The 23,770-nt window shown below is 52.1% G+C and overlaps 1 protein-coding gene across 1 annotated transcript in view; it reads left to right on the forward strand.

The window, feature by feature from the left end:
• Positions 1-10,780: 10,780 nt before the first annotated feature.
• PADI4 (peptidyl arginine deiminase 4) overlaps positions 10,781-23,770 on the forward strand; it is a gene marked incomplete at both ends in the record, with an annotated part of 32,393 nt that continues 19,403 nt past the window's right edge. Inside the window, 2 exons of the mRNA XM_080693256.1 lie at positions 10,781-10,872; positions 23,550-23,730. Coding sequence (XP_080549382.1) covers positions 10,781-10,872; positions 23,550-23,730 — 273 coding nt within the window. The remainder of the gene's footprint in view (positions 10,873-23,549; positions 23,731-23,770) is intronic.

Consider the following 23,770-nt stretch of genomic DNA (forward strand, 5'->3'; position numbering starts at 1 on the left):
GCACACTTGCTCTAATCTTGGTCTCGGAGGCTCCCTCCGAGGGCACCCGCACCAAGAAACCCCAGCAGATGACCAGCACTGGCTAGGGTCAGGAGCCAACAATCCGACTTGGTTCTGCATCGATGCAGGCAGATGGCGGCTCCTCCCCCGCCTCAGTTTCCCCTTCTACAAGAAAAGGAAAGTCAAGGGCATCTGTATGGCTTCTGTGAATGTTCTAAAGGGCGTGTGACCCCATAGGAGTTAAGAGCCCTGCTCTAAATTACGTGTTCTGTGCCGGGGGATTTTATGTGTCAGCTTGGCTGAGCCGTGGTACCCAGATATTTGGCCAAACACCAGTCTGAGTGTTGCTGTGCAGGTATTATTTTAGATGAGGTTGACATTTCAATCAGCAGAGTTTGAGTTAAGCTAAGGACCCTCTACCATGTGGTGGGCTTTGTCCAATCAGTTGCAGTCTTTAAGGAAAGAAAAACTGACATTCTCCAAGAAAGAGGGAATTCTGTGAGAAGACAGTCTCTGGATTTGAGCCCACAGCATTAGCGCTTACTTGAGTCTCCAGCCTGCAGGCCGGCCTGCAATGTTTGAACTTACCAACCTCTTTAGCCATGAAAGTCTCTTCCCTAAAATCCTTCCTCCTCCTCCTCCTCCTCCTCTTCTTCTTCTTCTTCTTCTTCTTCTTCTTCTTCTTCTTCTTCTTCTTCTTCTTCTTCTTCTCCTTCTCCTTCTTCTTCTTCTTCCTCCTCCTCCTCCTCCTCTTCCTCCTCCTCCTCTCCTCCTCCTCCTCCTCCTCCTCCTCCTCCTCCTCCTTCTTCTTCTTCTTCTTCTTCTTCTTCTTCTTCTTCTTCTTCTTCTTTCTCTCTCTCTCTCTCAATGGGCACTTATACACAAATACATCTATCTATGTATCTATCATCTATCTGTCATCTATCTATATCTATCTATATCTATTATCTATCTATCTATCTATCTATCTATCTATCTATCTATCTATCTATCTATCTATGTGTATATGGATAGGCATATATCCAACTGGAGCTGTTCTCCCGTGTCCCCAAGCCTGGCGCAGAGTCACTCTGCAGACGCTCTGTTGAATTCATCAAAATCAGAAGGCCGGAGGATGTGGCGTCTTCACCCTTTCCCACCCCCTTGGCCAGGAAAGTCCTGTGGTTACAGCTTTGTAGCCAGCTAGATCGGGGGGCTCAAATCCTAGTCTCTTTGATGTGACCGTGGGTCAGTCTTACGCCCCTCCGAGCCTCAGTTTCCATCCCCGCCAAGTAGGATGGAGACCCCCTTTTTCTCAGGTGGCGTCGGTCGCGTGAGGAGGTGCGTGTCGGCATCTTTGCCTGGAGCCTGCCCAGAGCTCTGTGCCTACGCTGTCTAGACAACATTACTGACCAGGAATGCAGATAACAGCTCCAGAACGTTCTCTGCACAAAGATACTGAGGAAAAACTATGCTGGGGCAGCCTATCTAACATCAGAACAGTCCAGAAAAACAAGGCTTGGAGTCCTTGAGACCCAGGAGAGGGTCCAGCACAGGAGCGCTCAGTTTGTTGAAGGGGCAGGTGGTCCAGAAGAGCAGCCAATCGCCTGAGAGCAGAGAGGTAAAGTGTGAGGACTCGTGGCCATGCCAGGCTTCATCGCCCTCCACTTGGGCAAGAGGCTAGTGGGTTCTACACCCATGGGTCCCTGGCTTGACAGCTGGATGCCTGAGCAGCCCGCGTGCGCAGGGAGGAGGGGAGCGTGGTGAGGTGCCGCGGGCCAGGGAAGAGGAGCCGTAGGAGTCCACACTCGGCCAAGGTGCAACCCAGAGCTGCCTCCTGGCTTCCTGCTGGGTGTGAATCCACCAGCAGATGAATAACCCCAGGAAGAGAGTCGCCCAAGCCTGACCTGGAAGAATGTGAGGCGTCAGGATTAATTAAAACCACCCCGACACCCCAGTTCATGCAGCTCTGTTATTTCAGCCCAGCTCCGGGTACACCCTTCAAGCTGCCGTCACAGAGATAAAGAGTTTTAACCAGGAAGTGGAATGATGTGTTTGCAAAACCGCCAACTGCCCGCAGGGCCCGGATCCTGGCTCGGGCCCTTCCCCTCCCCAGCCTCTCTCCTGATGAATAGCGCTCTAAGCCAGCTGTGGTGGTGCACGCCTGTGATCCCAGTACTCAGGAGGATGAGAGAGGAGGATCACGGGTTTGTGGCCAGCCTCGGCAACATAGCATGACGCTCAGCAACTTAGCAAGAACCTGTTTTCAAATTTAAAAAATAAATAAATAAATAAGCCGGGCGTGGTGGCGCACGCTTGTAATCCCCGCGCTTGGGAGGCTGAGACAGGAGGATCGCATGGGTTCAAAGCCAGCCTCAGCTACTTAGTGAGGCTTTCAGCAGCTTAGTGAGACCCTGTTTCCAAATAAAATATAAAATAGGTCTGGGAGTATAGCCCGGAGGTAGAAAGCCTCTGGGTTCCACCCCAGTACCACACACACACACACACACACACACACACACACACACACACACAAAAATAGGATCGAGGATAGAGTCCAGAGGTAAAAAGGCCCCTGGGTTCCACCCCCAGGAACACACACACACACACACACACTTCAGCCTCAACAAGTTAGTGAGATGTTCAGTAACCTAGCAAGACCCTGTTTCAAAAGAAAAAAAAAATTAAAGGGGCTGGAGGTATAGCTCAGAGACAGAATGTTCCTGGTGTTTCAGCCAGTGTGACTGGGACTGAAAAAGACCCCACGACTGCTCAAACGAGGTTACTAATAAAGACATGCCCCATTGCGATGGCCTGGCCAGCTCTAGCTGCCCGCTCTCAGGAGACACAGAAACAGGACTTGGATATAAGACTAAAGGTGCTGAGGACGGGAATGTATCGAGTACTCCACCTGCCTTCTCTCTCTTGTAGTGCTTTACTTCCGCTTTGCAATAAACCTCCTAGCATTGCATCTAGGTTTTCCAGCTCTTTATTTCTCTACTAGGCTGAGAAAAGGACCCACAGTGAATCTCAGAGTATGACACTGGGTTTATCCCCAGCACGCACACATGTACACACACACATACACATATGTACACACACATCTAAAGGGACAACAAGAACAACAGCATGAACAACTGGATAACAAACATCTGGAGCCCTAGTCAATCTTATTAGGAAGTTAATCAACACAAAATACCACCGCCGAAGTAGAAGAAACAGAAAGAAACAGCTTCTGGGAGGGCCAGGGCGATGTGAGCAGTCTCGTGAGATGCAATCAGCTGAGATTTGACGGAATTGGATGGACAGCAGTTTCAGGAGCCTGGCTCGGCCATCCCACCGCTGGGCATGTAGACAAAGTGCAGCGGGGCCACCACGGAGCTTCTGATTCTGGCAGCTAACGGTCTGCTTCATAAGCTGGGCGTGGTGGCGCACGCTTATAATCTCAGCATTTGGGAAGTTGAGACGGGAGGATCGCGGTTTGAGGACAGCCTCGGCTACTTAGCGAGGCCCTTTGCAACTCAGCTACTTAGTGAGGCCCTTTATTCTGTTGCCAAATAAAGAATAAAAATAGGGCTGGGGGTGTAGGTCAGAGGTAGAATGCCCCTGGGTTCAATCCCCAGTACCACATACACACACAAAAAAAATGTGATGGTCTGCTTCAGAAGTGACGTTTTTCCTTTTCATCTCCTCCTGTTAATGAGTAACCTGCGTTTATCAGTTTACTGACTAAAGAAATGAAGAATGGGTGTCCATGAGTCTAAGAAAATTCATATTAAGGACAACATGGACATAACATATGTCTCTGAAAAGCACATCTGTGCTATCCTGCAGAGTTGGCTTTTTTTTTTAACTTAAGATTGAACCCAGGAGCTCACCACTAGCACTTAAGATTGAACCCAGGAGCTCACCACTAGCACTTTTTTTTTTTTTTTTTTACTACTGGGGATAAAACCCAGGGGCATTCTACTTCCAAGTTACACCCCCAACCCTATTTTTTATTCTTTTTGAATAAAAAATATTTTTTTGAAACAGGATCTCACTGAGTTGCAAAGAACCTCACTAAGTAGCGGAGACTATCCACAAACCATGATCCTCCTGTCTCAGCCTCCTAAATGCTGGGTGTTTACAAGCATGTGCCACCACGCCAGGCTCCCCTAGCACATTTCTATCTCTAAGCTACACCTGTAGCACTATTTACTTTTTGAAACAAGGTCTTGCTAAATCATTAAGGATGGTCTGCAACCTGCCATCCTCCTGTATCAGCCTCCCAAGTATTGGGATGACAGGTGTGTTCCATCATGCCTAGGTGAGGATTTTTTTTTTTAAGAGACATTCTTCTCTCTGTTCAGAAAGAATTAGTATGTTCGCTAATTTGTCTGATTTGCTGGCAAATCAGTAACATTTCTTTTTCCTTCTGCCTAGAGGCTTTTCCCCATTATTTGATTTGGCAAATTGAGGCAAGTACTGAATTTCCAGTTATGATAGAAAATAAGATGAGTATCTCAAAATGATACCGGCCCTCGAGTGTTCATTGTGGCATGATTCATGGTTATTGAGATACAGAAAGAACCTAAGTGCCCCTTAGCAGATGACTGCACACACAACGTGTGACACAAACACACACCCACACAGGAATGTCAGTCTCAAGGACGACCACACGAGTCCTGCCACTGGAGACAACACTGATAAGCCAAACACAGAAAGACAGGCACACCACAATTTCACCTATAACTGGGATCTAGAGGGACGTGGTCTAGGGGAGGGTGAAGCCCTCTGCAACTCAGTGAGACCCTGTTTTAAAAAAATAGGGCAGGGGGTGTAGCTCGGAGGTCGAATGCCCCTGGGTTCCATCTCCAGACCCGCAAAAAAAAAAAAAAAAAAAAAAATTTATGTACTTGAAACTTGTTAAGAGATCATGCCTTAAGTGTTCTCAATACACACACACACACACACACACACACATAAACACACACACACACACACACACAAACCTATATTAGATGGCTTAGTTTGTGTAAATCATTTCACAGCATATACATATGTCAGAACATCACATTATATAACTTAAATATACACACTTCTAAATAACCAGTGGGTGAAAGAGGAAGTCCCAAGAGAAATTTAAAATATTTTTATATCTCAAGGGAAATTTAAAAGTTGAACTGAGTGAAAATGAAAAAAAAAACAGGCTATCAAATTTTGTGGTGCAGCTAAAGCAATACTGAGGAAAATTCACAGCTCTACGTCCTCATATGAGGAAAAAGGTAAAATCTCAAATTATTTATTTAAGAAACTAGTTTCTAAGAAACTAGAAAATGAAGAGCAAAAGAAACTCAGCGTAAGAATGAAGAAAAAAATAATATAAAAGCAGAAGTGAGTAAAACTAAAATCAAAATGAGAGAAAAATCACTGAAACTAAATTATATTATTTGAAAAGATCAATAAAACTGGCAAACACCTAGTCGGGCTGACAAAGAAAAAAGAGAAGACAATAATATAAATACAGACCGTCCAGAAAAGAAAACCAGATAACGGACACACACAGAACACTACCTAAATAACTTTGACATCTCTTGGTCCACATAATGGGCCAATTCTTTAAGAAGCAAAAACTCATATGACCCACCCTACACAAAACAGATAACTTGAATATCCCTATACCTATTAAAGAAATTTAACTTATCATTAAAAAAAAACAAAATATAACTAGTTTCAGATGATTTCACTGAAGAATTCCACCATTTATTTTTTTATTTTTTATTTATTTTATTTATTTATTTTGCGGGTCTGGGGATGGAACCCAGGGGTATTCGACCTCCAAGCTACACCCCTGCCCTATTTTTTATTCTTTATTTTGAAACTGGGTCTCACTGAGTTGCAAAGGGCCTCACTAAGTAGCTGAGGCTGTCCGCGAACCGCGATCCTCCTGTCTCAGCCTCCCGAATGCTGGGATGTCAAGCGTGCGCCACCACGCCCGGCTTCTACCAAACATTTAAAGACATATAATGACGATTGTTTACAATCTCCTCCAGAATAATAGGAGAGGTTGGAACATTTATTTAATGATGTAAGCATTACCCTAATACTAAGATCAGACAAGAATAGAACCAAAAAAGAAAGAAAATGGCATATTTTGTGAATATAGGCATAAAATTCGGAACAAAATATTAGCAAATAGAATATATGAAAAAGTTAATTTCCAGGATCAAGTGGGAGTTATTTCAAGGATACAATGCTGGTACAATATTTGAAAACTAATGCCGTTTAGTATATTATCAGGGTAAAGAAGCAAAATCATAGGATTATATCAATTGATGTAGAAAAGCCATGTGAAAATGCCCGATACTCATTCAAAATAAAAAGTCATGCCGGGCGTGGTGGTGCACGCTTGTCATCCCCGCGCTTGGGAGGCGGAGACAGAAGGATCGCGCAGGTTCTGGTGGCGCACACTTGTCATCCCCGCGCTTGGGAGGCAGAGACAGGAGGATCGCGCAGGTTCGAAGCCAGCCACGCGCGCGCTGGTTTAGGAGACCCTGTTTCCAAATAAAAATGTAAAAATAGGTCTGGGAGTGGAGCCCCGAGGTAAAAGGGCTTCCAGGCACCCCAGTACCACCAAAAAATAAATAAATAAATAAATAAATAAATAAATAAATAAATAAATAAAAAGTCTTGGCAAGCCGGGCGTGGTGGCGCACACTTGTAATCCCAGTACTTGAGAGACTGAGACAGAAGGATCATAGGTTCAAAGCCAGCCTCAGCAACTTAGCGAGGCTCTCAGCAACCTTGTGAGACCCAGTTTCCAAATAAGATATAAAATCAGGCTTGGGGTGGGTGTGGCTTGGAGGAAGAACACCTCTGGGTTCAATCCCCAGTACCAAAAAAAAAAAAAAAAAAATCTTAGCAAATTGGAGAATGTCTCCAACCCAGTAAAGGGCATCTGCAAAGGTCCTAAAGTTAGCGATATAGTTCATGGTGAAAGACAGAATCCTTTGCCCATAAATGTGGGAATAAAACAAACAAGAGAGTCTGTTTTCATCACTGTTATTTGACCTAGGCCTGGAAGTTCTAGCCAGTGCAACATTTTTAAGAAAACAAATAAAAGGCATACAGAGATAAGAAAGAAATAGAATTGCTTCAGTTTGCAGACGACATGATTATCCACATAGATAACCCCAAGAACTACCGACAAACTCCTACCACTGAGAAGTGCCCGAAGGTCACAGGGCACAAGAGTAACACATAACAGTCATTTTTTTAAAAAAAGTATATTTGCGCCGGGCATGGTGGCGCACGCTTGTAATCCCCGCGCTTGGGAGGCTGAGACAGGAGGATCGCGCAGGTTCGAAGCCAGCCTCGGCTACTTAGTGAGGCGCTCAGCAACCTAGTGAGACCCTGTATCCAAATAAAATAGAAAATAGGTCTGGGAGTATATAGCCCGGAGGTAGAAAGCCCCTGAGTTCCACCCCCAGTACCACCAAAAAAAAAAAAAAAGTATATTTGCAATAATCACTTGGAAACTGAAATTAAAAACACAATACTGTCTACAGCAACTCCCCCAAAATAAAATACTGAGACGTAGATTTAACAGAACATGTACAAGACTTGTATGCTGAAAGCTATGAAACACGGATGAGAAAAATTTAATGTGAATACCTGGAGAGATGTTTATGAATTCAAAGACAACAAAAGAAAGATTGAGGTCCTCCCCAAATTGACAGATAGATATTATTAAAATTACTATCAAAGTCCCAGCAGGAAGCCGAGCGTGGTGGCGCACGCTTGTAATCCCAGCTTTCGGGAGGCTGAGACCGGAGGATCGCCATTTGGGGACAGCCTCGGCTACTTAGTGAGGCCCTCCGCAACTCAGTGAGACCCTGTTTCAAAGTAAAGAATAAAAAAATAGGGCAGGGGGTGCAGTTCGGAGGTCGAATGTCCCTGGGTTCTATCCCCAGTATCGAAAAAAAAATCCCAGGAGGATAATTTATAGGTAGATGCAAGATTAATCTAAAATTAGATGGACCAAGGAACTATAATAGTGCAATAATTTTGAGAAAGAAGGGCGAAACAGGGGCACTTTGTCTACCCAGTTTCAAGACTTATTATTAGCTATTAGATCAGGACTGTCTTGTATTGGTGGAGGGAGAAACGCGCATCAGTGGAACAGAACAGAAAACCCAGAAGCGGCCCCACACAGGAGGGGCCACGGGATTTTTTTTTTACAAAAGTGCCAAAGCAAATCAGTGGAGACAGAAATGTCTCTGGAGCAAGGGATATCTTAAAATAAGCGATGCCTTAAATTGATCAACAAAAAATGGCGTGCCTTGTGCACCTGCGCTGCGCTCGGCACCGTCCTAAGCTCCATGGGGAGGGCAGTGAGCCAAGTCCCTGCTTTCAGGGCGCTGACATCCTCATGGTCATGGGTCCCGGGAGAAAGCCAGGGAAATGGAGAAGGAATGTGGGCACCCGGGGAAGCATGGGCTAGGAGCCAGCTCCAGAGAAAACGCGCAGGACGATTGGCCTTCAGCTAGTGGGCTCCTTCCTCCCTCCCTTCTTCTCTCCTTCCTTCCTTCTTTCCTTCCTTCCTTCCTCTCTCTCTTTTCCTTTTTCTCTCTTTCTCTCTCTCTTTCTTTCTTTCTTGTTTTCCTTCTTTCTTTCTGTACCAGGGATCTGCCTCCTGGGGATATTGGCATGAAGGATTCTTACAGGAGGCTGCCCGATCCCACAGCCTGGCTCTTAATTAAGAAGTCAGTCTTTGCTTCAGAGCCAAAGCAAACGAATAAAAACGTACTCAGACGCCGGGCATGGTGGCGCACGCTTGTCATTCCAGCACTTGGGAGGCTGAGACGGGAGGAGGATCGCGGTTCACGGACAGCCTCAGCTACTTGGTGAGGTCCTCTGCAACTGAGTGAGGCCCTGTTTCAAAATAAAGAATAAAATATGGGGCTGGGGGTATAGCTTGGAGATAGATAGAATGCCCCTGAGTTCCATCCTCAGTACCTAAAAAAAAAAAAAGAAATCTGTCAAACCCTTCCCCCGCCCGTGCTCTGTCTAAGCGCCTCTTGGGACCCGTCCGCCCCCACCCATCACCCCATTAGTGGACAGAGCCTGGCAGCACCGGCCCAGGGACAGCCACCCAAGCCAGTCACCATCCCAGGCGGGGAGGCCCTCGCCTGAGCTGTCTAGGCCTGGCAGGAGGCAGGAGCGCACGGCAAGCATCGGCTTCCCAAGAAGGCAGCTCTTCCTCTCCCCGCTCTCACCTGTGAGCTCAGGCGCCCAGAGCAAGTTGATTTTCCCCTGCCAACCTCAATTTTCAATTCCCTCCACTAAAATGTGTGGCGATGATCAGCCCGTGTATACCTGGTGTCATGGTAAGAAGTCGCTGTCACAAAACCCAAAGAGCGGGCGTCACATGGCTAGGCCGCTGACGGATCTCATACTCTGGGGCGGGACACCTTTGGTTCAAATCCTAGCTCCTTGGCTGTGCAACCGCTCTGGGCCTCAGTTTCTTCCTCTAGAAAATGGGTCTATGCAGGGGTCCCCTATAAAATGGTGTGAACCTCAGAGGGCTGCTTCAGGGATGCAGCGAGAAAATAATAATAGTCCCCGCTTCGTGGGCTTGTCGTGCGAGCAGAGAGGGGCGTGCGGCGCAGAGCGGGCACCCAGGAAGGCGAGCCGTCAGGTGGGTGACCAGCAGGGGAGACGCGACCAGCAGGGGAGACGCGACCAGCAGGGGAGACGCGTCCCACGCCTGGCTGGTCTTTGCCTGTAGAGCCCTGATTTTCAGCCAAGTGTGGTGACATGCACCTGTAATCACAGTACTTGGGAGGCTGAGATGGAGGATCATAGGTTCGAGATCAGCTTCAGTAACTTAGCATGACTCTCAGCAACCTAGTGAGACCCTGTCTTAAAATAAAAAATTTTAAAAAGCTGGGGGTATAGCTCAGAGGTACAATGCCCTTGGGTTCAATCCCCAGTATAATCGTAATAATAATAAGCTGAGTATGGTGGCGCTCCGGATACTTGGGAGGCTGAGACAGGAGGATCGCAGATTCGTAGCCAGCCTCAGCTATTTAGTGAGGCCCTCCGTAACTTAGTGAGACCCCGCTTCAAAATTAAGAACAAAGCTGGGTGTGGTGGTGCACGCTTGTAATCCCAGCGTTTGGGAGGCTGAGACAGGAGGATTGCACGGGTTCAAAGCCAGCCTCAACCACTTGGTGAGGCTCTCAGCAACTTAGTGAGACCATGTTTCCAAAATAAAAGTATAAAATAGGTCTGGGAGTATAGCCTGGAGGTAGAAAAGCTCCTGGGTTCCACCCCCAGTACCACCAAAAAAAAAAAATAATTAAGAATAAAAAATAGGGCTGGGGGTGTAGCTTGGAGGTAGAATGCCCCTGGGTTCCATCCCCAGTATCACAAATAATAGTGATAATGATAATAATAAACTCCGTGTTTTTTGTCACCTCTCTGACACCCCGATTGGCACAGTCAGGCAAGCTTGGGGAACCTGAAGTCGTAGCCCCCAGGCAGGGGCGGGGCCAAGGGGACACTCCCCATCCCCACCCTGCTTTCTGGTGCGTCAGCCCTTCCCAGGAAGCCGACAGAGCCACCACCACTGACCCCAGCGTGGACGCCCCTGTGGGGGCCCAAGGGGCAGCCGCCGGGGCAGAGGAGGGCTGACCACCGCGCAGGGGCCTGCTGGGGTGGGGCCGGGCCTCTGGGCCTCAGGAGGCAGGTGCTGACTCATGCCCGGCTGGGCGGTATAAAGCAACCAGCCCAGCGGCTCCTCCACGGCTGGAGGATGGCACAGGGGACGGTGATCCACGTGGACCCAGAGCGACCCACCCATGCCTTGTGCGTGCTGGGCACGGCGACTCAGCTGGACGTCCGCGGGTGAGAGGCCCCGCGTCGGGCATCTGCGCTGTTGGGGATGTGGGCGCTGGCTCTGCTGAGACGCAGCAGGTGGTTGGCTCGGGTTCCGGGCTCTGTAGATGCTGCCAGGAGGGCGGCGGGGGAGAAAAGCTGGAGCCGCTGGCAGATGCCAGACGCAAGCGGCCGGTTCTTTGCCACGTTCCAACGCAGGTTCCCACGACCTCTCCACAAATAGGTGATTATGGGGCAAACCAAGTGGTCAGAGAGGGCCTGTGACCCGCCTGAGGCCACACAGTGCATCCTGGAGGCCAGGCTGGAACAGGCTTCTGGGCTCAGACCTGGTTCCCCACAAAGTCTGTGCACCTGCGCCCCTCAGCCAAGCCTCTCTCGGGGTGCGTGAACTGCCCCGCGTTGGCAGGGGCAGCCCGGGGCTAAAGAGCCTCAGTTTCCTCTTCTGTGAAAGGGAAAATGATACCCACCTCATGGAGGGGTTACAGAGACGAAGTCTGAAAAATGAGAGGATGTGTGTTAAGTGCTTGGCACAGCGCTGAGTGCTTGGCATAGTCCTAGGGGCTTATCCTTCATTCATTCAGTCAACAAATACCAGCTGAGCACCTGCTGTGTGCCCGGCTCTGGGTTACATCCTCAGTAGGCGTGCCCGGCGCCATTGTTATTGATGTCAGTAAGAGCAGCCGGCCCTGGCTTCCCCGACAGGGCTGGGCATCATAGTCCAGGGATGGCGCCCACGGGAGAGTTGGGAAGTTTCCTGAAGTGAGCAGCGAGGGGAGGAAAGAAAGTAAGTCAGGGAGTAAAAGATAAGCCTGAGGCCACCTCAGGCTCCCCTAAGAGGGAGCTGCTTGCTGGTGGGTGTGGGGAAAATGAAAGAAGCCGGAGCTAGCCCAGGGCCCCTGCGGCATGCCCAGGCTAGCCCTCCAGGCCTGAGGAGTGGACGGTCAGGTCACAAGCACTTTTCTGGGACGGGAGCCGGCTGGGCTGAGCCACGAGAGCGGCGCGGGCTCCCCCCAGCCCCGTCCACTCCGCGGGGCTCTTTCCTGCTCTGGCTGTCAGACACTGAGCCGGCTCTGTCCCTTGGCCACAGCCCTCTTCCTAAAACCTGGACTCCTCCCCTAGGAGCTGCCCCCACCCCAGGGCTGCAAAGACAAGGTCCCGGGGGCAGGAACAGATTGCAGCCTCTGGCCACCTGCTATTTCAGAGCTGCTGTGGACACTACTTTGACTTTTGTTCCCAGTTTGGGAAGTAATTTTCCCACAGCAGGAAAGCCATTCACTGTATCCTAAGGGAATCCCACTGAGTATTAACACCTGTCAGAGTCAGGACAGCCTCACCGTGCGCCATGCGCCGACAGCGCTTCTGGCCCCTCTCCTCTGATTTCTGATGTTTTCAGAAAACTGCAAGGTAAACATAATCATTGTGCCCTTTTTAGTGATGAGTATACCCAAGCTTCTAGAAATGAAGGCACCTACCCAAGGTCACCTAGAGGCCGACTCTAAACCCCTGCCTCCCTGACACAACGGGCCTCCGCCTAAGCCAGGTGGCGCGTGTCTGTAATCTCAGCACTTGGGAGGCTGAGACGGGAGGATCGTAGGCTCGCGGCTAGCCTCAGCAACTTAGTAAGACCCTCGGTAAGGTCTTACTAAGACCCTATTTCAAAATTTAAAAAATAATAATAATAATGGCTGGGAGTTTAGCTTAGAGTTAAACTGCCACTGGGTTCAATACCCAGTAACACACACACACACACACACACACACACACACACCCCAAAAAATAAATAAATACATAAATAACAAAAAGAGGAAGTAAAGGAACCTATCTAGGGTCACTTAAAGGTAGATCCTAACGCCAGCACACAGGACCTCCACCTTCAAGGGCTGTGGGGCCACGCAGGACTAGGCCCTGGTGGGCAGGACTCCGTCAGCTTCCAGAGGCCCTGGGAGGCCTGGACAGGTGGCGATGGTGTGGCCAGGTGGGACACTCTGAAGCTGCCATCGATGAGCGGCTGTCCTCTTCCCCGAGGTCTCCTCAATAGCAGAATACTCAGAGTGACAGCATGGACAAGCCTGTGTGTGTCTCTAAGTCTCAGTTTACCCACCTGTAGAATGGCGACATTAACACCCACCTGCTGGGTTGTGGCAAAGACTCGGTCATCCAATGTGCAGAGGCCCCTTTCACATAAGGACTGCTCCAACCTGTGTGTGTGTGTGGGGGCGTGTGCGTGTGTGCGTGTGTGCGTGCGTGCGTGTGTGTGTGGTGTTGAGGATGGAGCCCAGTATCACACCCATGCCAGGCAGGCGCCATACCCCTAAGCTACATCCCCCGGCCCTGCTCCAGCCTCTGACAATCCATGTCACAGAATCTGAGCACCACCCTACGCCGGTCTCCAGGGGAGAGGTGTAGCGATGCCGAGGCTGGCTGGGGAGGGGGCGTCGTCGCTGTCAGGACTGGCTGCACAGGGCGGCTACAAGAAGGCCCAGCTGGGGATCATCTTTGACAGCACACAGTGAAGCCCCCTCCCCACGATGTTGATAAAAAGCGCTCCTTGAGGAGCGGAGGCGTCTGGGAAGCTGCCGAGAGAGCTGGGACCTAGAGTCGAACCCCGCGTGCCGCTCCTCCGCCCAGCCTCCCCTCGCTGGGCCTCAGTCTCCCCACCTGGCAGAGGGTGACCGTGAGACCTGGGGCCAGTGGCTGTAAAGCCCGGGCAGGTGGAGACCCACGTTTATGCCCCCTGCTCCCCGTCCCCCTGGAGGAAGCCAGGCAGGGAGGGGACCCCTTGTTCTGCAAGCCCCTAATTCATTTTCCTGCTGCATCGAGCACATGCTGCGTCCCTGTCCTGTTCCCTCCCTCTGACCACAGAGGGAGGCGGGGGAGGTCCCAGCATCCTGAGGACCCGGAAAGCTGCTGTGCCCGGAGCCAGGAGAACGAGCCTCCCGGCTTTGGCAAGGAATCAAAGCCTTTGCTCAGTTTAGGTTTGGCCAGGCAGGCGAGAAGAGAAGGGGGCCCGGGACGGGAGGCTCGGTCCTGCCAGGCCCCTCGGTGGGCTCTGCCTGGCACAGGCTGGCCATCGTGCATACTCTTGTTATTGTTGTACTGGGGATTGAACCCAGTGGCATGGTGCCTCCAAGCTACACCCCAAGTTCTTTTTAATTATTTTCTTCTTAAACAAGGCCTCACAAGGTGGCAGAGAGTCTTGCTATATTGCTGGGGCTGGCTCTGAACCCGCGGTCCTCCCGACTCAGCCTCCCAAGTGCTGGAATTGCAGGTGTGCGCCATCACTCCCGGCTTTGCGTGCTACTCTAATCAGCCTCCAACAGTGAGCGGCTGCGGCACATGAGCCCTTTATGTTGGGAGCATGGAGACAGGATTCCCTTGTGCAGAAGTGGAAACCGAGCCCCAGGGAGGGCGGGTGGCTGGGCCAAGTGCTTGGCCCCTTTGGAGCAGCCTCTGGTGGCCACAGCTCTCCTTCCTCTTGTGCCTGAGGCTCCGGGCTGGCCCGGGAGAGGCTTCCTGTGGGCAGCTGAGCCTGGGCCGGCCAGCGTCTGACCAAAAAATGCTTGGAAAGCCGGGCGTGGTGGCGCACGCTTGTAATCCCAGCATTCGGGAGGCTGAGATGGGAGGATCGCGATTCTAGGACACCCTCAGCTACTTAGTGAGGCCCTCTGCAACTCAGTAAGCCCCGGTTTCAAAAATAAAAGAATAAAAAATAGGGCAGGGGGTGTAGCTCGGAAGTCAAATGCCCCTGGGTTCCAGCCCCAGGCCCGCAAAAAAAAAAAAAAAAAAAAATGCTTGGAGCCAGGCATGGTGGCGCACGCTTGTAATCCCAGCATTTGGGAGGCTGAGACAGGAGGATTGAGATTCTCGGACAGCCTCAGCTACTTAGTACTGCCCTTTGCAACTCAGAAGTGAGATCCTGTTTCAAAAATTAAAAAAAAAAAAATAAGGCTGAGGGTGCAGCTCGGAGGTAGAATACCTCTGGGTTCCATCCCCAGTACCACAAAAACAAAACAAAACAAAACAAAATGCTTGGACCAGCCGGTGACACCTGGCGACCCAGGGTAGCCGGCCTCCGTGCCGGGTGTGACAGTGGGAGTCAGAACACCCTGTCTACACTGACCCAGTGAGTCAGCTCGCCCAGGCCCAGGTGATGAGCCGGCCTGCCTGCTCCCTGGCCCTGTTGGCTTGGGGACAGGGTGTACAGGGACAGGCGAGGGCCCATGCTATTTGAGGTTAACAAATACAGATTGGTGTCCTTGTCCGGAGGATGGGCAGTGCATGGCAGGACCCAGATCCTCAAACTGGTCCTCACACCTTCGCACCTATCCAGCACGAGGTCTAGCACGTGGCAGGAGGTGTGTGCTGCTGAGTAATTTAGTGAACGAGGGTGCCTTGTGTTGTTTTTTTATTTTTTTGGTGTATGTGTGTGTGTGTGTGTGTACAGTACTAGGGATGGAACCCAGGGACATTCTACTTCTGAGTTGCACCCCCAGCCCTGTTTTTATTCTTTATTTTCAAACAGGGTCTCACTGAGTTGCAAAGGGCCTCACTAAGTAGCTGAGGCTGTCCACGAACCACGATCCTCCCATCTCAGCCTCCCAAATGCTGGGATTACAAGCGTGCGCCACCACGCCCGGTTATGAGGGTGCCTTTTTAAGGAGGAACATGCCTGGTGCATAGTAGGTACTCTTTAAGTGTTTGTTGAGTGAATGAAAGAAAGTTGAGTGCAGGGAAGAACCTTGCTCATCCTTGGCACCTCACACGGCGCCTGCGGCATTCTAAGCACCTGGTTATCTTGAAATCTTTTTGCAACGAAAGAAAGAGGAAGGAAAGGAGTGTGGGGGAGGACCATATTAAAAAATATTCTAGAAGCCGGGCGTGGTGACGCACGCTTGTAATCCCAGTACCTGGGAGGCTGAGACAGGAGGATCCGGGTTCGTGGCCAGCCCAGCTACTTAGTGAGGCCCTCTGCAACTTAGTGAGACCCTGTTTCAAAATAAAAAGAATAAAAAATAGAGCTGGGGAGGGTAGCTCGGAAGTAGAATGGCCCTGGGTTCCACTCCTGGTACCAGAGCAGGGCCTCTCGCCTCGGGGACACAGGGGCGGGAAGGAGGCCGCCCTGTCCACTGTCCTTCAGGAGGACGCACCCCTGCCTCCGTTGGCCAAGCAGCCCTTCTGAATTCCACAGGGAGGGAGGAGGGAAGAGGAAAAGGAAGAATCTGGAGAAGCAGGCCCTGGAGAGCCCACCCTTACCTGTGCTTCCAGGCTCCCTTTCTCTCTCAGGTGGAAACCCAGGGCCTGTGCGGGGCTCCTCCCCACCTGGCGACTGGGTCCCGCCCTCAGTGACCTCTCAGCCCTCGGGGCTGCACCTGTCACCTGGGCCCCGGGCGACTCCCCCACCCCAGCTCTGCCAGACTCGGCTCTGCGTCTCCTCTCTTTCACCTGGCAGTCCCTGAGGACCAGGCCAGCCCCGCCACCTTCCCCCACCCCGACCCCCTCTGGCCCACTCCGACTGGGTGCATCCTGAAGGGCCCTCTTGGAGATCTGAGCTCCAGGGATGGACCAGGCGACAGGGGCGGGGCCCAGTGTGCTCAGGTGTTAGGTGGGGACAGGGCTCCGCCCCCAGGGTGCAAGGGTCAGGCACACCTGTGCAATCTCTCCCCAGCCTCAGTTTCTCTGTCTGTAAAAGGGCGCGTTGCTCATAACACCACGCCGTGTCCCTGGCGGGAATCCGCGGCTGGTCATGCGGGCGGGCTCACGTTTTGAGTAGCAGGATCAAGGTTCACATCTGCGTCTGCCAGTCCCTCGGGCCTCTGCCTTTACAGGTCTCTAATCAGGACCCCAACATCCCCTCCTCCCTTCCCTCCCGGGACTGTCCAGCCAGCCCTGAATTACCCAAGGGACTTACAAGACAGTCTCCCACCTCCCGCTCCCTCTCCCAATTCTAGGTTTCTCCCAAGAGGAGGCCATTCTGAGCCTCCCCCGCTGACTTCACTCTGATTGTACCACCCTCATTCTCTAGAACCGTCTCTGGCTCCCTACCACTCACGTATCAAAATCCCAGCTACTGCTGACCTGAGGGCTCCAAGCCTCTGCTCCTGCTCCCCACACCCCCACACCCCACCCCCGCCTTCCAGGTTCATCTCCTCTTGCGGAAGAAACCTGGGCGGCCTCTTCTCCGGCCCAGCAAGTCTGTGGACTTTGAAACGATGCCACGGACCACATTAAAGAGCAAACGCAAAGCACAACTCAGCCGTGATGCTCTATGTCCCCAGCCTGTGCCTCTCCTCCCCCTCCTCCCCCTCTCCCGCCTCCTCCTCCCCCTCCTCCCCCTCCCCCTCCCCCTCCTCCTCCCCCTCCTTCCCCTTCTGCCCCCCTCCTCCCCCTCCTCCTCCTCCTTCTTTTTACTGTACTGAGGATGGAACCCAGGGGCATTGTACCTCTGAGCAAAGGGCCCCGCTGAGTAGCTGAGGCGTCCACAAATTGCGATCCCCCGGTCTCCGCCTCCCGGATGCTGGGATGACAGGCGTGCGCCACCACGCGGCAGCCTGTGCCTCTTCTGCCCCGGCCCCACGCCCTCGGCTCGCCCTGGGAGTGGGACCACTCAGCAGGCAGCCGCACACAGCACCTTCCTCAGCTGTGGTTCCCACACTCTGCACACATCAGGACACCTGGAGGGGCCCTGAAAGCCCAGGCCAGCGGGCCCGCCCCTGGCTGTGCAGTTCAGTGAGTCTGGGGGAGCCCCGGAACCTGCATTTTTTATTTCTTTCTGTGTGTGTTGTGTGTATGTGTAATGGGGGATTGAACACATGGCATTCTACCTCCGAGCTACACCCCCAGGCTTATTTTATTTTTTATTTGGAAACCCACTGTATTGCTGAGAGCCTCCCCTAAGTTGCTGAGGCTGGCCTTCAACCTGTGATCCTCCTGCCTCAGCCTCCCAAGTACTGGGATGTCAGGGGTGCCTTGCCACACCTGGCTGGGCACTCGCATTTCTAACAAGCTCCCCTAAGGCAGCCCTTGGAGAAAGGCTGGTCCTGGCAGAGAGCCCAGGACAGGCAGGATGAAGCCCAGGTGGAGAGAGGAGTGGCCTGTGGGGCAGCTGGAGGTCGCCGGCTGGTCCAGACCTGCAGTGTTGGCTGGGGGCCAGGGGCATCATCGGCCTCTCTGGCCCTCAGTATCCTCATCTGTAAAATGGAAATAACACCTCCCCTGTCAAACCACTGTGAAAATAAGGGCGCGTGACTAGGTAGAAAAAGGTGGCCTGGAGTCCAGCTGCAGGCTTCACCCTGGTGAAAGTCAGCCGGCCACACTGCCAGGACGGGAGGAGGCGCCAGGCCTGAAGTGTCAAAAACCCCAAATGCCAAATTCCCAGCAAGGATGAGAGAAGACGGTGACCACCAGGGATGGGCGTCCTGATTCCGCTTCTGGTGACTTTTGGCTCTGGGGCAGCATCTTTATATTCTCACATGGTAAGACAAAATTGGCATGCTGGCTTATTTTATTTTTTTGAAGCCAGGGGCACTCTACCTCTGAGCTACACCCCCAGCCCTGTTTTTTATTCTTTATTTTGAAACAGGGTCTCACTGAGTTGCGAAGGGCCTCGCTAAGCAGCTGAGGCTGTTCACGAACTGCGATCCTCCAGTCTCTGCCTCCTGAATGCTGGGATTACAAGTGTGCGCCACCACGCCTGGCCTAACAGTATCATTCTTGGACTCATGGTGTCCGTGGCCAGGGATCTGTGTGCGGCAGCTGGGTCCCCGCCTCCAGATATCTCCCAGGGACAGTCAAGGTACCAACGGTATTGAAGTCCTGTGAGACCCAAACAGCCCTGGGGAGGCTCTACGCACAAACCCACCCTCGTGCTTGTAGCTGGGACTCGCTGCCCCGCGGCTCTCAGGACTTCAGTGTCTCTCTGGCTGGGGTGTCCCTCAGAGCCTTGCCAGGCGGGCTTCTCCACTGCTCACCGGTGGTGGCCGTCTTCATCACAGCCAGCACGTCAAGGAGAGAGAGAGAGAGAGAGAGAGAGAGAGAGAGAGAGAGAGAGAGAGAAGAGCACGAGACGGAGGTCTTTAACTGTGTCACAGAAGTGACGCTCCATCACGGTGGCCTTTTTCCACTGATGAGCGGGGGTGGGGGGCACCACCCAGGGACAGGGACACCGCAGGTGGCCCAGGTGGGAGCTGCTCTAGTGTGATCTTGAATGCCCCCCAACGCCCATGGCTCTCCTAGAAAGTGGTGGGGCCTTGAGGAGACGGGGACAAGTGGGAGTTAAACCATAGGCTGTGCCCTTGGAGGGAACATGGAGACCCATCCCCTTCCTGGCTTTTTTTTTGTTTCTTGAGCACCATGATGTGAGGTTTCCTTCCTCCCACCATGACGCGCCGCATGGCCACAAGCCTAAAGCAACAGAGCCAAGCGGCCCTGGTCCAAAACCTCTGAGACTGTGAGCCAAAATAAACCTTTCTTCTTTTTAAGTTGGTTCCCTTGGGTATTTTGTTACAGCGACGCAAAGCTGACTAACTCAGGGCCATCTTTGAAATCTGTCCATAGCATGCTTTTCTTATCCCTATCATGAATACATAGAGCTCTTAATGTAGACAGGAAACTCTAGTACAAAAATAAAAATAGAAAACATGATCGTAAGTATCTCTGTGACCTCATGGAGTGAGTTCTTTCTCTCCAGGGCATCTCCCACGCACTGTTGAATCAGCTGTCATTCCTGAGCCATCCTCTGTGTGTGGGTGCGTGGGCTGTGTGGGCTGTATCGTGTTGGTCGCTGAGCAGAAAGGGCCGCTCTGAGCCTCCTGACGGAGCCTGTGGGTACACACGAGCAGGAGCTTCTCCAGGGCATCTGTCTATTGCTGTGCTTGGGGCTGGCTGTTGTTTGGCTTCACACGATAACGCTGGGTTGGTTTTCAAAGCGGTCAGTTAACTTCACAATCCCATGAGCAGTGTGTTAGTTTCTGCTGAACCATACAGTCTACCACATTTTTCAAAAGTCAAGTAGGTGTAAAACCTTGTCTCATTGTGGCCTGGACATTTTCATTTCCTCAATTATTATTGGAGTGGGGCGCTCTAAACATGTTTAGCATCAATTTCTCCCAACTTCTCTCATTGCCTGTTTGTGTCCTATGATGGTGGTGGTGGTGGTGGTGGTGGTGGTGGTGATGGTGATGGTGGTGGTGATGGTGGTGGTGGTGGTGGTGGTGGTGGTGGTGATGGTGATGGTGGTGGTGATGGTGGTAGTGGTGGTGATGGTGGTGGTGATGGTGGTGATGGTGGTGATGGTGATGGTGGTGGTGGTGATGGTGGTGGTGGTGGTGATGGTGGTAGTGGTGGTGATGGTGGTGATGGTGATGGTGGTGGTGGTGATGGTGGTGGTGGTGGTGATGGTGGTAGTGGTGGTGATGGTGGTGATGGTGATGGTGGTGGTGGTGATGGTGGTGGTGGTGGTGGTGATGGTGATGGTGGTGGTGATGGTGGTGGTGGTGGTGATGGTGGTGGTGATGGTGGTGATGGTGGTGATGGTGGTGATGGTGATGGTGGTGGTGGTGATGGTGGTGGTGGTGGTGATGGTGGTAGTGGTGGTGATGGTGGTGATGGTGATGGTGGTGGTGGTGATGGTGGTGATGGTGGTGGTGATGGTGGTGGTGGTGGTGGTGATGGTGATGGTGATGGTGATGGTGATGGTGATGGTGGTGGTGGTGGTGATGGTGGTGATGGTGGTGGTGGTGATGGTGGTGGTGGTGGTGATAGTGGTGATGGTGGTGGTGATGGTGGTGATGGTGATGGTGGTGGTGGTGGTGGTGATGGTGGTGGTGGTGGTGGTGATGGTGGTGATGGTGATGGTGGTGGTGGTGGTGATGGTGGTGGTGATGGTGGTGGTGGTGGTGTGGTGGTGATGGTGGTGGTGGTGGTGATGGTGGTGATGGTGATGGTGGTGGTGATGTGGTGGTGGTGATGGTGATGGTGGTGATGGTGGTGGTGATGGTGATGGTGGTGGTGGTGGTGATGGTGGTGGTGGTGGTGGTGGTGGTGGTGGTGGTGATGGTGGTGGTGGTGGTGATGGTGGTGATGGTGATGGTGGTGGTGATGGTGGTGGTGGTGATGGTGGTGGTGGTGGTGATGGTGGTGGTGGTGGTGGTGGTGATGGTGGTGATGGTGGTGGTGGTGGTGATGGTGATGGTGGTGGTGGTGGTGATGGTGGTGGTGGTGGTGATGGTGGTGGTGATGGTGATGGTGGTGGTGATGGTGATGGTGGTGGTGGTGGTGGTGGTGGTGATGGTGGTGGTGGTGGTGATGGTGGTGGTGGTGGTGGTAGTGGTGGTGATGGTGGTGATGGTGGTGGTGATGGTGGTGATGGTGGTGGTGGTGATGGTGGTGATGGTGGTGGTGGTGGTGATGGTGGTGGTGATGGTGATGGTGATGGTGATGGTGGTGGTGATGGTGATGGTGATGGTGGTGGTGGTGGTGGTGATGGTGGTGATGGTGGTGGTGGTGGTGGTGGTGGTGGTGATGGTGGTAGTGGTGGTGATGGTGGTGGTGGTGGTGGTGGTGGTGGTGGTGGTGATGGTGATGGTGGTGGTGGTGGTGGTGATGGTGGTGATGGTGGTGGTGGTGGTGGTGGTGGTGGTGATGGTGGTAGTGGTGGTGATGGTGGTGGTGGTGGTGGTGGTGGTGATGGTGGTGGTGGTGGTGGTACTGAGGATTGAACTAAGGGAAATTCCACTACTGAGCTACGCTCCCAGCCCAGTCTATGTCTTTTCCCATTTTTCCTACTGTGCTATCTTTTTCACACAGATTAGCTTAAGCTCTTTAAACATTCTGATGCTGCGCCCTTGCTGGTTTATGTTGTGTATATATTCTCCTTAGACTGTGCTTGTGTTTTAACTTGTCTATTAATGAACAGAAGTTTCTGTTTCAGAAAGAGCATATAGATGAGCTCCTGCATTTTCTTTCAAAAGATTCAGCTTGCCAGGCGCGGTGGGCACGCTTGTAATCCCAGCACTTGGGAGGCTGAGATAGGAGGATCACAGTTCAAGGACAGCCTCAGCTACTTAGTGAGGCTCTCTGTAACTTAGTGAGACCCTGTTTCAAAATAAAAGAATAAAATAGCTCTAGGGCTAGAGTCAGAGGTAGAATGCCCCTGGGTTTCATCCCTAATACCACCAAAAAAAAAAAAAAAATTCAGCTGGCGTGGTGGCTCATATCTGTGATCTTGGCTACTTCTTTTTTGTGGTACTGGGTACTGAGCCCAGGGTATCCTACTTCTGAGCTATACCTCCAGTTCTATTTTATTTTTTATTTTGAATCAAGGTCTTACTAAGTTGCTGAGATCTCACTGAGTTACTGAGGCTGGCCTCGAACCTACTATCTTCCTGTCTCAGATCCCCAAGTACTGGAATTACAGGCATGTACTATCACACCAGGTATAAACCCTTTTATAAAATAAAAAGGACTGGGGATATAGTTCAGTGGTAAAGTGACTTAGGTTCAATCCCAGTACCCAATACATACATACATACATACATACAACAGAAATTAATGAGCCAGGCGAGGTGGCGCACGCTTGTAATCCCAGCATTTGGGAGGCTGAGACAGGAGGATCGCACAGGTTCAAAGCCAGCCTCAGCTACTTAGTGAGGCTCTCAGCAACTTAGTGAGACACTATTTCCAAATAAAGTATAAAATAGGTTTGGGAGTATAGCCCAGAGGTAGAAGGGCTTCCAAGCGTGCCCACCACACCCGGCACCTCTGTTGATAACGACGTGGGTGTGTCATATTTTATGTGGCTCCTTGCTCAACCTTGGGAGGCTGCCAAAGAGAACCTTCAGGGAGCCCCCAACATGAGCGCTCTGACTGCAGATCCCAACGAGCCCCACCCGCCATGTTGCAACCCCAAGGACCAGTCCCCATCCACCAGCCCATCTGCATCACAATCAAAATAACAGAGGCCAACATCATCCCTGGACCGCCCCATCAGGACGTGGGAGATGAGCAAGTCACCTGCATCATGTTGTGATACTGAGCTGACGTCATCCCCACTCACCTCCTCCTGCCCACCCCTCATGACAGTCTCCTATAAAAGACGAGCCATGTAGCCAGGCATGATGGTGCATGCCTGTAACCCCAGGACTTGGGAGGCTGAGATAGGAGGATAACAGGTCAAAGGCCAGCCTTAGCAACTTAGAAAGGGCCTCAGCAACGTAGTGAGACCCTATTTCAAAAATTATAAAATGAAATAGAGCTGGAGGTGTCGCTCAGAGGTAGAATGGCCCTGGGCTCTATCCCCAGTACCCGCCCTGCAGGCGCAAGCGCACACACACACACACACACACACACACACACACACACACACACAGACACGGTATATTTTTATCTTGCTGTGACCATCTGGTCTGCCAGGACCCCAGAAGCAGGAGCCCAGGTGATGATTCTGGGTGTGTGCACAACCCCGTGTGCACACAGCTCTATGCATGCAGCCACGTGTCCGCGAGTCTTGGGTGTACAGATCCCTGTGGATCAAGAGACGCTCCTTCAGGCCTCTTGTGAAGTCCTGACAACCCCCAGCTGCCGTCTACACCGACTGGGAAACGGGGGGCGGGGGGGGGGGTTTGCTGGGAGAGCCAGGTGGCCGGACCCTCCCTCACTGGGTCCCTGTGTCCCCCTCGGTCCCTCCACAGCTCTGCCCCCCAGGGCTACACGGCCTTCAGCTTCAGCGCCTCCCCAGGAGTGGTTGTGGAAGTCACCCCCAGCCCTCCATCCAAGAAGAGTCCCGCTGGCGCCCCCAAATGGCCCCTGGACCCCGAGCTAGAGGTGACCCTGAGGGTGACAGCCGCCAGCAGCCGCACAGACGACCAGAAGGTGAGGGTGGCGTGCGGAGGAGTCTGTTGGGCCTGGGTCC

This window comes from Muscardinus avellanarius (assembly GCF_963383645.1).
Source record: "Muscardinus avellanarius genome assembly, chromosome: 3".
Lineage (NCBI taxonomy): Eukaryota > Metazoa > Chordata > Mammalia > Rodentia > Gliridae > Muscardinus > Muscardinus avellanarius.